At 49.3% G+C, this 14,268-nt stretch overlaps 1 protein-coding gene across 2 annotated transcripts in view; it reads left to right on the top strand.

The window, feature by feature from the left end:
- samd11 (sterile alpha motif domain containing 11) overlaps positions 1-14,268 on the top strand; it is a 250,660-nt gene that overhangs the window by 181,618 nt on the left and 54,774 nt on the right. For both annotated transcript variants that reach the window (XM_055659599.1, XM_055659598.1), the window contains exon 8: positions 6,044-6,188. In XM_055659599.1, coding sequence (XP_055515574.1) covers positions 6,044-6,188 — 145 coding nt within the window. The remainder of the gene's footprint in view (positions 1-6,043; positions 6,189-14,268) is intronic.

Genomic DNA, 14,268 nt, shown 5'->3' with positions numbered 1-14,268 from the left:
ACCGATATACAGTGAAAAGCCTTTGTTGCGTGCTATCCAGTCAGCGGAAAGACAATACATGATTATAATCGAGCCGTCTACAGTGTAGATACATGATAAGGGAATAACATTTAGTACAAGGTAAAGCCAGGAAAGTCCGATCAAATCTATCCGAGGGTCACCAATGCGATAGGCAGTAGTTCAGGACTGCTCGCTGGTTGTGGTAGGATGGTTCAGTTGCCTGATAACAGCTGGGAAGAAACTGTCCCTGAATCTGGAGGTGTGTGTTTTCACACTTCCCTGCCCCAAGGTGTGTGTTTCCACACTTCCCCGCCCCAAGTTCAGCGTTGGGAGTAAAGTGGCGGCACTCTGATTGTGTCCCAGCGGCGAGCAAAGGCTCCTAGTATTGCTGAGGGAGGCGCGGAAGGGAGGGGATCCCGCGTGGGGCCCGCAGGTAGAGGGCAAGCGGTGCGCGTGGCCGCTTTAAGAAAGGCATTTCCCCTTTGAGCTGGGCGGCCCACAGCAGAGGACGAAAGGGGAAGAGGCGAGTTGTGGGGTGGAGGGGGGGGAGGAATCTCGCTGCGGTTTGCCTTTTGGCCACGGGAGCACGAGGCTCACACTGAGTTGTAGCTTCAGGCGGCCCAGATGACTCATCTAGGTGACGTTCGAGGGTTAGCAAGGAATAGAGTTTACTGGTAGACTGCTGGCAGGCTGCCACACAGCACAGAAGGAGGTGGGGATGGGAGATGGAGAAGGGGGTGCTTGAATGTAACCAGATGCACAATCACATTATTTCGATCGAGACTTTTAAATCCTCTTTAACTTCATTGTCCATAAATGCCCACTTCCGTTTCCCCTGACCATATCTGATGTGAGGAAGGACTTGTTTCACTGCAGCTTTCCCTCCCGACATCAGCTGCCTCAGCCACAGTTCCCGCAGCACAGTGGTACATTTTTCCATATCCGGCCCTCTGGGGACTTGTCCTCCGTCACATAGAAACATATAAACTAGGTGCAGGAGTAGGCCATTGGGCCCTTCGAGCCTGCAACGCCATTCAATATGATCATGGCTGATCATCCAACTCAGTATCCCGTACCTGCCTTCTCTCCATACCCTCTGATCCCTTTAGCCACAAGGGCCACATCTAACTCCCTCTTAAATATAGCCAATGAACTGGCCTCGACTACCCTCTGCGGCAGAGAGTTCCAGAGATTCACCACTCTCTGTGTGAAAAAAGTTCTTCTCATCTCGGTTTTAAAGGATTTCCCCCTTATCCTTAAGCTGTGACCCCTTGTCCTGGACTTCCCCAACATCGGGAGCAATCTTCCTGCATCTAGCCTGTCCAACCCCTTCGCGTATTCCGGTCGGAGATAAAGCCCGCAGTTGGATGTAGTGTGGGTTATTATTGTCACGTGTACCGAGGTACAGTGAAAAGCTCGTTGTTTGCGTGTCACCCAGTCAAAAGAAAAGACTTAAGTGAATACAACCATGCCTTCTGCAGCGCCCAGTTGCTGCCTTACAGCGCCAGAGACCCAGGTTCAACTATGACTACGGGTGCTGTCTGTATGGAGTTTGTACATCCTCACTGTGACCACGTGGGTTTTCTCCGGATGCTCTGGTTTCCTCCCACGCTCCAAAGACATAGAGGTTTGCAGGTTAATTGGATTTGGTAAAAATTGTAAATTGTCCCTAGTGAAATGAAATGAAAATGAAATGATTCTGTCATTGTCAGTGTACAGTACAGAGACAACCATTTTTAGCATCTCCTTGAAAGAGACATAGAGGCGTTGCAGGTGTAATTGGTAACATGGTTACAGGCAAAAAGTGTTGTAAATTGACACAACGACAGTATGCACTGTAAGCGGGATTTGAACCGGTAGGGGGGTTGCCGAATCACTGTGCTATGGTCGTAATAGGGGGGACTGGGTGGCATGGGACCGGTGGGCCGAAGGGCCTGTTTGTGCGCTGTATCTCTAAAGTCTGACAGTTCAACATTTAGCGCAAGGCAGCAGAGAGCCGCCCCTCCGCCTCTGCCTCCGTGTGGCGACTGCATCGTTCAACATTCAGCAGGAGCCACTCTGATGGTCCACTCCCCCAGCCACAAACTCCCACCTCCGGCTTGACAGGGTTTGCTGTGATATTAAGAATAAGGGGATTGGCCATTTAGGACTGAGGTGAGGAAATACTTTTTCACCCAGAGAGTTGTGAATCTATGGAATTCTCTGCCACAGAGGGCAGTGGAGGCCAATTCACTGGATATTTTCAAGACAGTTAGATATGGCTCTGTGGGCTAACGGAATCAAGGGATGTGGGGAAAAAGCAGGAACGGGGTATTGATTCTGGATGATCAGCCATGATCACATGGAATAGTGGTGCTAGCTCGAAGGGCCAAGTGGCCTACTCCTGCATCTATTTTGAATGTTTCTGTGATATTTAGTGCCCTGGCCACTGTGGTGCTGTGAGGGAGGGAGAGGGAATGGGGGGAGGGTTTACCCCGCGTTGATCTTGTGCAGTCAGGGGCGACATCCTTTAATGCGGGGCTGCAGATGTTCCTAGTCACACTCCTCGGCAGACTTTATTTGGCTTAAACTGCAGGGAGGCTCTGCGTGGGACTCGGATGTGGAATTAGCTCTGTGCATGTTTTGTTTCAGTGAGAGACAGCCGTTAATTATCCCGGCTGTCACACCGTGTGTGCGACGGAGGTTTGGCTGAGCAACACGGGACGCCAGCAGGCGGATGTCAGTAACAGCGGCATGCCCAGTCACAGGGCATAGTCCGCTCACTGGGCACAGCCTACACAGAGGGCACGGCCTAGACACAGGGCACGGCCTTGCACGGCCTAGACACAGGGCACGGCCTAGACACACAGCGCACGGCCTAGACACAGGGCACGGCCTTGACACACAGGGCACGGCCTAGACACACAGGGCACGGCCTAGACAGAGGGTACAGTCTAGACACACAGGGCACGGCCTTGACACACAGGGCACGGCCTAGACAGAGGGCACAGTCTAGACACACAGGGCACGGCCTTGACACACAGGGCACGGCCTAGACACACAGGGCACGGCCTTGACACACAACGCACGGCCTAGGCAGAGGGTACGGTCTGGACACACAGGGCACGGCCTACACACAGGGCACGGCTAGACACACAGGGCACGGCTAGACACACAGGGCACGGCCTTGACACACAGGGCACAGCATAGGCAGAGGGCACGGCCTTGACACACAGGGCACGGCCTAGACACACAGGGCACGGCTAAACACACAGGGCATGGCTAGACACACAGGGCATGGCCTAGACACACAGGGCACGGCCTAGACACACAGGGCACGGCCTTGACACACAGGGCACGGCCTAGACACACAGGGCACGGCCTTGACACACAGCGCACGGCCTAGGCAGAGGGTACGGTCTGGACACACAGCGCACGGCCTAGACACACAGGGCAAGGCCTGGACAGAGGGTACAGTCTAGACACACAGGGCACGGCCTTGACACACAGGGCAGGGCTTAGACATACAGGGCACGGCCTAGACAGAGGGTACAGTCTAGACACACAGGGCACGGCCTAGACACAGGGTACAGTCTAGACACACAGGGCACAGCCTAGACACACAGGGCACGACCTAGACAGAGGGCATGGTCTGGACACACAGGGCACAGCCTGGACACACAGGGCACAGCCTTGACGGACAGGGCACAGACACACAAGGCACGGCTAGACACACAGGGCACGTCCTAAGCAGAGGGTACGGTCTGGACACACAGGGCGTGGCCTAGACACTGGGTACGCACTATACAGAAGGTACAGCAACCCAATGGACACAGCCTAGACAGATCATGGCCGACACCGAGGGCAGCCTACACCCACAGGTGTGTGGTCCACACACAGGGCACGGCCTACATGGGCAGCACAGACGACATGGTGAATCTAGACAGCGCGGCCTATCCATTGGGCATGGCCAACTAAGGACACACAGCACACGCTCTTCCCAACATGGCCTAGTCTGCCCAGACGGCACAGTGTTCCCAGAAAAGACTGCATTCCCTGGCTGACGATGACCTATTCTTATGTTCAGCTTGTCAGGCTGAGTGCAGCCCCCCATAACCTTCCACCAAACTGAATCCAAAGGTGGCAACTTGGGTAAAGGGGGCTGGATCGGTGGCTGAGCTTCACGTTGCTGCCCAACTAATTGCCCACTCATTAATTTTGCTGCACTTTGAGCCTTGAATGACAGATGGCACACTAGTGCAGCGGTAGAGTTGCGCCAGAGACCCGAGTTTGATCCTGACTACGGGTGCTGCCCGTACGGAGTTTGCACGTTCTTCCTGTGACCGCTTGGGGTTTCTACAGGTGCTCCAGTTTCCTCCCACACTACAAAGACGTGCAGGTAATTGGCTTCAGTCAATTGTAAATTGTCCCTAGTGTGTAGGGTAGTGTTAGTGTAAAGGGTGATTGCTGGTCGGCACGGACTCGGTGGGCCGAAGGGCCTGCTTCTGCGTTGTATCTCTAAACTAAACTAAAGGGAGCTTAATGTTGCATGCTTGCATGGATTTACACAGATCCAGGCCATTCTGCCCATCCAGTCCATGTCAGTGTTTATGCTTCATCATTCTGCACAAGGGGAACAGAGGGGGTGAATGACATCTTTTAACCAGGGTAGGGGCAATCGAGAACCAGGCGACATAAGTTTAAGGTGAGGAGGGAAAGATGTAATATGACATAAAAGGCACATTTTTCACACAGCAAATGAAACAAGCTGCCAGAGGAGGTATTTGGGACAGGTATTATAACTATGCTTGGGCAGCTTACATCCCAGCAGTATGAACATTGACTTCTCTAACTTCTAGTAACCCTTGTTTCCCTCTCTCTCCATCCCTCCCCCTTCCCAGTTCTCCGACCACTTACTGTCTCTGACTACATTTTATCTCTAAGAAGGAACTGCAGATGCTGGAAAATCGAAGGTAGACAAAAATGCCGGAGAAACTCAGTGGGTGCGGCAGCGTCTATGTAGCGAAGGAAAGCGAACTGACATTTTATCTGTTTGCTTTGTTGTTACAATCTCCCAGCTAACAATGATCTACTCTACATTTTCCTTGATCCTCGTTCCCTTTGCCTATTTTTCACACCTTACACTTCCTTATCTATATCTCCCTCTCCCCTTACGTCAGTCTGAAGTAGGGTCTCGACCCGAAATGTCACCCATCCCTTCTCTCCAGAGATGCTAACTGAGTTAGTCCAGCATTTTGTGTCTAACTTCGGTTTAAACCAGCATATGCAGTTCTTTCATACATAGACACTATAACTACATTTAAAAAGGTATTTGAAGAGGTACATAGAATTTCAACTGTAAATTCTTAATGCAAGTAAGAATTTCATTGTTCCGATCGGGACATACAACAATAAAACACGCTTGATACTTGATATGAAAGGTTTAGAGAGATATGGGCCAAATACGGTCAGGTGCGACTAGTGTAGATGTGTGTGTATATGTATGTATGTGTGTGTATATTTGTGTGTTTGTGTATATGTGTGATATATATATATATACATATATGTTTGTGTATATTTGTGTATGTGTGTGTTTGTATAAGTATTTGTGTGTATATGTATGTGTGTGTATATATGTGTGTGTGTGTGTGCATATGTGTGTGTATATGTGTGTGAAAATGTGTGTGTGTATATTTGTGCGTGTGTGTGTATGTATGTGTGTGCATATATGTGTGTCTGTGTGTATTTGTATGTGTGTGTGTGTGTGTATATATATATGTGTGTGTGTGTGTGTGTGTGTGTGTATATATGTGTATGTGTGTGTGCATGTATGTGTGTGTGTATATGTATGTGTGTGTGTGTATATATATATGTATGTATGTGTGTGTGTGTATGTATATAGTTCACAGTGTATGTGATGGTTATAGACCTGAAATATCACCTATCCATGTTTTCCAGACATGCCACCTGACCCACTATGTTACTGCAGCACTTTGTGCCTTTCTTTGTAATCCAGCACCTGCACTTCCCAGTGTCTAAGTGTCCTGTGTCCTTCTCCTCACAGACCTGCTGAGGGTTCGGCAAGAAGCTGCCAACGCCATCCGCACGTCCGCTGCCATGGAGGCTCACATTCCGTCTTCCAGCAGCTCGTCGAGTCAGAGGAGGAAGCAGGGACTCCCCCAGCACAGGGACGCACATTTTAACGAGAGGTCAGTGTGGGCATCGCTGCGGCAATCTGACATGGGACACTCACTCCCATCTTGTGTGAAACAATCGGCAACGTGTTGGTATTGGTGTATGATTATCTCGTGTACCAAGATATAGTAAAACGAGTTGTTTGTGCGTTCTTCAGTCAAATCATACGACACATGATTACTATCAGGCCACGCACAAGTACAACAGTCCGTGCAAAGAGTAAAATACCAGCGTGCAGAATTTATAGTTACAACATCATAGCATTCAGTTGTATAGGAAGTGCAAGGTCTGCAATGAGGTAGGTTGGAAGATTGAGACTAACCCCTGAGCTTACGGGAGGACTGTTCAGAAGTCTGATAGCAGCGGGGAAGAAGCTGTTCATGAATCTGGTGGTTTGTGCTTTCAAGCTTTTGTATTCCAGCCCAACGGGAGAGGAAGTTCAAGTGAGTTTATTGTCATGTGTCCCTGTATAGGACGATGAAATTCTTGCTTTGCTTCAGCACACAGAACATAGTAGGCATTTACTACAAAACAGATAACTGTGTCCATATACCATAATATAAATACATACACACATGAATAAATAAACTGATCAAGTGCAAATAACAGATTGAGTTGGATGATCAGCCATGATCATATTGAATGGCGGTGCAGGCTCGAAGGGCTGAATGGCCTACTTTCTATGCACCTATTTTCTATGTTTCTATGTTTCTATAATGGGTTATTAATAATCAGAGTTTTGTCCAAGCTAGGTTTAATAGCCTGATGGCTGTGGGGAAGTAGCTATTCCTGAACCTGGTTGTTGCAGTCTTCAGGCTCCTGTACCTTTTACTTGAAGGTAGCAGGGAGATGAGTGTAAGGCCAGGATGGTGGGGGTCTTTGATGATACTGCGATGATGATTGAGAGGAGATAAATGACTGGGGTGTGAGTGGTACTTGATTACGTTGGCCGCTTTCCCGAGGCAGACTGGTGTAGAAGAAGATGGACACAAAAAGCTGGAGTAACTCAATGGGACAGGCAGCATCTCTGGAGAGAAGGAATGGGTGACGTTTCGGGTCGAGACACTTCTTCAGACTTCAGGTCACCCATTCCTTCTCTCCAGAGATGCTGCCTGCCCCACTGAGTTACTCTAGCTTTTTGTGTCTCTTCGGTTTAAACCAGCATCTGCAGTTTCTTCCTGCACTGTGAAAAACGTTGTGCTATCCAGGCACATCATCCCATACCCAAGAGAGAAAATCATCAGATTGTGGAATATAGTGTTGCAGCCCCAGGGAAAGTACAGACCAAAAAAAATAAATCTACAAACCTGCACGTTTTTGGAGTGTGGGAGGAAACCGGAGCACCCGGAGAAAACCCACGCGGTCACAGAGAGAACATACTGTACAAACTGTACAGACAGCACCCATAGTCAGGATCTATTCGGGTCTATGGCACAGTAAGGCAGCAACTGTTATTGCAATGCACCCCATAGATGATACACCCTTCTACTGTTGTCCAGCAGTAGTGAAGTGATTCTAACCTGAAAACGATTTTTAGATAATTATCATCCAAGGAGCATTTTCGTCTTTCTTTTTACGTGAATGATTTACTCCGCACTCACCTGTGTTGAAGATTACCTGCAGATCACACAATTTCGGTGCCTGGTGGGTCATTGGTTGTATTACTGTGTTTATCACAGGAACATCCATTTAAAAGAGATTTAGACAGGTACATGGATAGGAACGGTTTGGAGTGCAGAAGGCTTGAGGAGTGATCTTATAGAGGCCAGGAGATAGGATGAATGCAAAGTCTTTTACCCAGAGTAGGGGAATCCAGAATCGGACAACATAAGTTTAAGGCAAAGAGGGGAAAAGTTTAATTGGAAGCTATGGGGCAACGTTCTCATACAGAGGGTGGTGGATATATGGAACGAGCTGACAAAGGAGGTAGTTGAGGCTAGTACTATAACAACATTCGAAAGACATTTGGACAGGTCAATGGATATTAAAGAGTTAGAGGAATATGGGCCAAACGTGGGCAGCTGGGATTAGTGTCGATGGGGCATGTGGCTCATCATTGAGTTGAATGAACCGTTTCTGTGCTTGCATGACTGTCCATTAATGCAAAGAGCTAATTTTACCTCACCTGCTGGGATGTTTAATTTATTAAATCTGAATCAAAGTAAGCGATGAACATGAACCAGCCAGCTTGTGGGAAGACGAAGCCGTCAGCCACTTTCCAGTTTTATTCTGGCTTTAGGTACAAATGTGCGTCACGTTTGAGTGTCCGCTGGGATGGACTAGCTTAAGGGGGCAGTCAGGGATGGGCATCACATTAGGGCAGCATAGCTACACAACTCCAGCCAACCCAGGTTCGATCCTGACCTCGGGTGCTGTCTGTGTGGAGTTTGCATGTGCTTACTGTGACGGTGTGGGTTTCCGTCAGGCGCTCCAGTTTCCTCCCACAACCTTAGGACACAGGAGCAATTTTAGGCTATTTGGCCCATCTGGTCTCCTCCACCACTTGATCGAGGCTTTCTATTTTTCTCTCTCAATCTCCTGCCTTCCCCCTGCAGCCTTTGATATCCCTTACTAATCCGAAAAACTAGCAACCTCTGCTTTAAAAATACCCAATGACTTGACTTCCACAGCTGCCTGTGGCAGTGAATTCTGTGTGGGAGGAAATCAAAGCACCTGGTATAATCCCATGCAGGTCACGGGGAGGACGTACAAACTCCGTACAGACAGCGCCCGTGGTCAGGATCGAACCCCGGTCTCCTGCGCTGTAAGGCAGCAACTCTACCGCTGCGCCACTGTGCCATGCGGCTCATTGGAAGTTGGTGGGAAAGGGTTAAGGGAGCAGTAACGTGTGTTTTTACAGTTAGTGCCGGAAAACAGCCCGAGGGAGTTTGCGGGCGAGTAATCGAATGAACGAATTGACCCCAAGCAGGAGCAGGATGTACTCAGGGTAGATAAGCCACAGCTCGGTGAAAGGGGGGCTCAGAGGGGAAGGATAAACAGAGAGAGCGCAAGAGAGAGAGGTGGGGGATTTAGGCAGAGACTCCGGGAGTCTGGGCAGCTGAAGACTGACAGAATAAATGATGTGTGAATTAAGTGCCAAGACGGAGCAGTATTATATTTCCTTAAATTAGCAACAGAAGTTGTGAGCCGTTGCCTGGAGATGAAAGCCCTCCACTCTGATACAACAAAACCCTTTTGCCACCTTCCATCGTCAGAAGCTTTTTCCTGTTGCCCTTTTAGCATTCTTTAGTTCCCTTTTATTTTCTTTAGAACTGCACAGCGCAGGAGCAGCCCCTTCGGCCCACAAAGTTCCATGCCCAACATAGTACCAAGTTAAACCAATCTCCTTCGGCCCGCACATGATCCATATCCCTCAATTCTCTGCCACACACAGAAGGCAGTGGAGGCCAAGTCACTGGATGTATTCAAGAGAGAGTTAGATATAATTCTCAGGGCTAACGGAATCAAGGGATATGGGGAGAAGGCAGTAACAGGATACTGATACTGGATGATCAGCCATGATCATCATGAATGGCGGTGCTGGCTCGAAGGGCCGAGTGGTCTACTCCTGCACCGATTGTCTATGTTTCTATTCCCTGCAGATCCATGCGTCTGTCTAAACACCGCTATCTTATCTGCCTCCACCATCACCCCTGACTGCAAATCCCAGGCCCCCACCACTCCTCTCTACATAATAAAACCTCTCCTTTCAACTTTGCCAATCTGACGTTCAATCTCAGTCCTCCAGACTTGGTCATTTTCACCCTGGGACAATGGTTCTGACTGTCCACCTTATCTATGCCTGCCACCATTTAAAATACTGCTGCCAGGTCTTCCTTCGAGCTCCAGAGAGAACACCGTACTTTTTTTTCCTCCAAAAAAAATGCAGCAGTGATAGAGTTGCTGCCTTACAGCGCCAGAGACCCTGGTTCGATCCCGACTATGTCTGTAAGTTTGCATGTTCTCCTTGTGACCACGTGGGTTTTTCTCTGGGTGCTCCGGTTTCCTCCCACACTCCAAAGACGTGCAGGTTTGTAGGTTAATTATTAATTGGCTTTGGTAAAAAATTGCAAATTGTCCCCAATGCGTAAGATTATGTTAGTGTACAGGGTGATCGCTGGTCGGCATGGACTCGGTGGATCGAGGGGCCTGTTTCCATGCTGTATCTCTAAACTAAACTAAACTAAAGACTGAAGAAGGATCTTGATCTGGAACGTCACCTATCCCTTTTTGTCCAGAGATACTGCGTTACTCCAGCATTTTGTGCCTAAAGTTATCTAAATCCCTGATTTGCGCTCTCTGCTTGTTGATCACGAGGGGGCAAGACTATCCATCCTCTTTGGTTACTTTAAACTTTACTTTAGACTTTAGAGAAACAACGCAGAAACAGGCCCTTTGGCCCGCCGAGTCCGCCCTAACCAGTCATCCCCGACACTAACACTATCCCACGCTTTAAGGACAATTTACAATATCAATTAACCTACAAACTTTCACATCTTTGGAGTGTGGGAGGAAACCAGAGCACCTGGAGAAAACCCACGCAGACACAGGGAGAACGTACAAGCTCCATGCAGACAGCACCCGTAGTCAGGATTAAACCCTGGTCTCTGGCACTGTGATGCAGCAACTATTCTGCCGCGCCACCGTGCCGCCCCAAACATTGAGTTGGCTGGCTCGAAGAAATCTGTGCTGGCTTGCCTACACCGAGCACACGATGCCCTTTGGTGTAGCTTGTACTCTGAGTCAACAACCAGATCCTTTGACTTAATGGGGTTGCACAGAGGTGTGGTGTGGTATTATCCAGAGCAATATATCACAGGTGTGTGTACAAGGCTACCTGCTAGATGACTTCATTAGGTGATTCATCATAACAGGGCAGGCTCACAGATGACAATCTACAGCTGCGGCTAAAACTCAGATCATGGTAAAGCAGGCGTACAGTATACTCGCCGTCATTGGGCAAGGGATTGAGTGGAAGAGTCAGTAAGTCATGATTCAGCTTCACAGGGCATTGGTTAGGCTGCAGTTTGAGTCATACAGTGTGGAAACAGACCCAACTTGCCCACAACGACCAACATGCTGCATCTGCACCAGTCCCACTTGCCTGCGTTTGGCCCACCCCCCTCCAAACCTGTCCTTTCCACGGACCTGTCTAAATGTTTCTCAAACGTTGAAGTGCAGTTCTGGCTGCCCCATTACAGGAAGGGACGGGGTAGCTTTGAAGAGGGTGCAGAGGAGGTATACAAGAATGTGGACACAAGGAACTGCAGATGGATGGTTCAGCACAGTGTTGGGGTAGCTCAGTGGGTCAGGCAACATCCCTGGAGAACATGGATAGGTGACCCCTCGGTCTGAGACGTGAGTTTCCTTGTTCTCCAGCGATGTTCCCTGACCCGCTGAGTTACATAGAAACATAGAAAATAGGTGCAGGAGGAGGCCATTTGGCCCTTCGAACCAGCACCGCCATTCATTGTGATCATGGCTGATCGTCCCCAATCAATAACCCGTGCCTGCCTTCTCCCCATATCCCTTGACTCTACTAGCCCCTAGAGTTCTATCTAACTCTCTCTTAAATCCATCCAGTGATTTGGCCTCCACTGCCCTCTGTGGCAGGGAATTTCCATAAATTCACAACTCTCGGGGTGAAAACGTTTTTTCTCACCTCAGTCATAAATGACCTCCCCTTTATTCTATTCGAAGTTACTTCAACATCTTGTGTCTCTTTTGTTAACTAGAATGCTGCGTGGATTAGCACACATTAGCAGGAAGGAGAGGTTGAAGAAACCGGGATCGTTTTCTCTGCAACTCCAGAGGTTGTGTGCTCACCCGATACTAGTATTTAAAACTATGAGAGGCAGAGATATGGCAGACAGTCAAAATCTATCCCCCAGGGTAGAAATAGCAGAGACTAGAGGGCATAGCTTTAAGGTGAGAAGGGTAAAGTTTAAAGGAGGACGTTTTTTTACACGGAGAGTGGTGGGTGGCTGGGATCACCCAGAGAAAACCCACGCGGGCACAGGGTGAACGTGCAAACTCCGCACACACAGCACCTGAGGTCAGGATCGAACCGGGTCTCTGGTGTGTTGAGGCAACAACTCTACTAACTGCACCACTGTGGCACTGACCAGGGCTGGGGACTTCCTACCCTTTGGATGGTTCCATGCCCCCTGATATCTCCCTTGTTATGTTGGAAAGAGAGTCTGAAGAAGGGCCATGACCCAAAGTGTCACCCATTCCTTCTCTCCAGAGATGCTGCCTGACCCGCTGAGTTACTCCAGCATTTTGTGCCTATCTTCGGTGTAAACCAGCATCTGCACTTCCTTCCTACACATCTCCCTCGTTATACCAGGACAGATCGGAAGAATTGTCCACGACCCAAAACAGTAACTGGTTGCATCGGAAGGAATGGTTTACACCGAAGGTAGTCACAGAATGCTGTGGGAACTCATCGGGACAGGCAGCGTCTCTGGAGGGAAGGAATGGGTGACGTTTCAGGTCGAGACCCTTCTTCAGACACGCTGATTCCAGATAGTTTCTCTGTTCTCAAGCACTGTTTGACTATCTGAGTCCTCTCAGCATTTCCAGTCAGACGGAGCTGTGATTTATCATCCACTGACAGATGGTACATCAGGAGATAGCTGCTCCCCTGCTGAACCGACCAGCATGTCAGCCTTGGCAGCTCTTCCTGATTCTTTCTTGACATCTCTTTTTTGGGCTTGAATTTAATGTTGAGCAGAGGGGTGGGGGGGGGGGGGGGGGGGGGGGGGGGGGGGGGCTGGGGGAGAGAAAAAAATCGCAGCACAAAGATGCGGGGGAAATCTGAAATGAAAACAGAAAGGTCAGGCAGCATGTGTGGAGAATGTCAATGTTTCAACATGATGAGGAGGCCATTCGGCCATTCAACTTGTTCCATCATAGGTTCCAGAACAAGGGGTCACAGTTTAAGGATAAGGGGGAAATCTTTTATGACCGAGATGAGGAAAACTTTTTCAACACAGAGAGTGGTGATTCTCTGGAATTCTCTCCCGCAGAAGGTAGTTGAGGCCAGTTCATTGGCTATATTTAAGAGGGAGTTGGATGTGGCCCTTGTGGCTAAAGGGATCACGGGGTATGGAGAGAAGGCAGGTACAGGATACTGAGTTGGATGATCAGCCATGATCATATTGAATGGCGGTGCAGGCTCGAAGGGCCGAATGGCCTACTCCTGCACCTATTTTCTATCTTTCTATGTTTCTATCATGATGAAAGATGTTGTCAAGCTGGAAAGGGTGCAGAGAAGATTTACGAGGATGTTGCCAGGACTCGAGGGCCTGAGCTATAGGGAGGGGTTGAGCAGGCTGGGACTCTATTCCATGGAGCGCAGGAGGATGAGGGGTGATCTTATAGAGGTGTACTATATCATGACAGGAACGTATCAGGTAGACACACAACATCTCCTGCACAGAGCAGGGGAATCGAGGACCAGAGGACATAGGTTTAACGTGAGGGGGAAAAGATTTAATAGGAACCTGAGGGGCAATTTTCACACAAAGGGTGGTGGGTGTATGGAACGAGCTGCCAGAGGAGGTAATTGAGTCAGGGACTATCGTAACGTTTGAGAAACGTATAAACAGGTACATGGATAGGACACGTTTGGGGGGATATGGGCCAAACGCAGGCAGGCGGCACTTATGTAGATAGGACATGTTGTCTGGTGTGGGCAAGTTGGGCCAAAGGGCCTGTTTCCACACTGTATGACTTTATGACACTATCATTCAATCAGGGGCGGAAATCGCTATCTAAACATGGGGGGGAGACACGATTTCTTGGTGTCGTGCACACACACACACGAGGTTTCGGCCATGGGCCGTGTGGACGGTAACAATGGGAGCTGACCTGGTTGGTGACTGACTGCGAACTCCAGCAACAGCAACTTTGTCTGCCCCGAATCGTGGAGCTTCTATTGGCCCGATCGCGGGGCCGTTCATCGCCCGATGCGGCTTAATACTGGCCGCGGGATCTTCCATCCCCTGGCGAGGGCTTCAACATCGGGAACCGCGATCGCCTCAACGCTGCAATTTGACCGCGGGGTGGTGGACGATCCCACGGCCGAAT

This window comes from Leucoraja erinacea, chromosome 30 (genome assembly GCF_028641065.1).
Source record: "Leucoraja erinacea ecotype New England chromosome 30, Leri_hhj_1, whole genome shotgun sequence".
Taxonomy (NCBI): Eukaryota; Metazoa; Chordata; class Chondrichthyes; order Rajiformes; family Rajidae; genus Leucoraja; species Leucoraja erinaceus.
The sequence above is the reverse complement of the archived record's forward strand: the minus strand, read 5'-3'. Positions and strand labels throughout refer to the sequence as shown.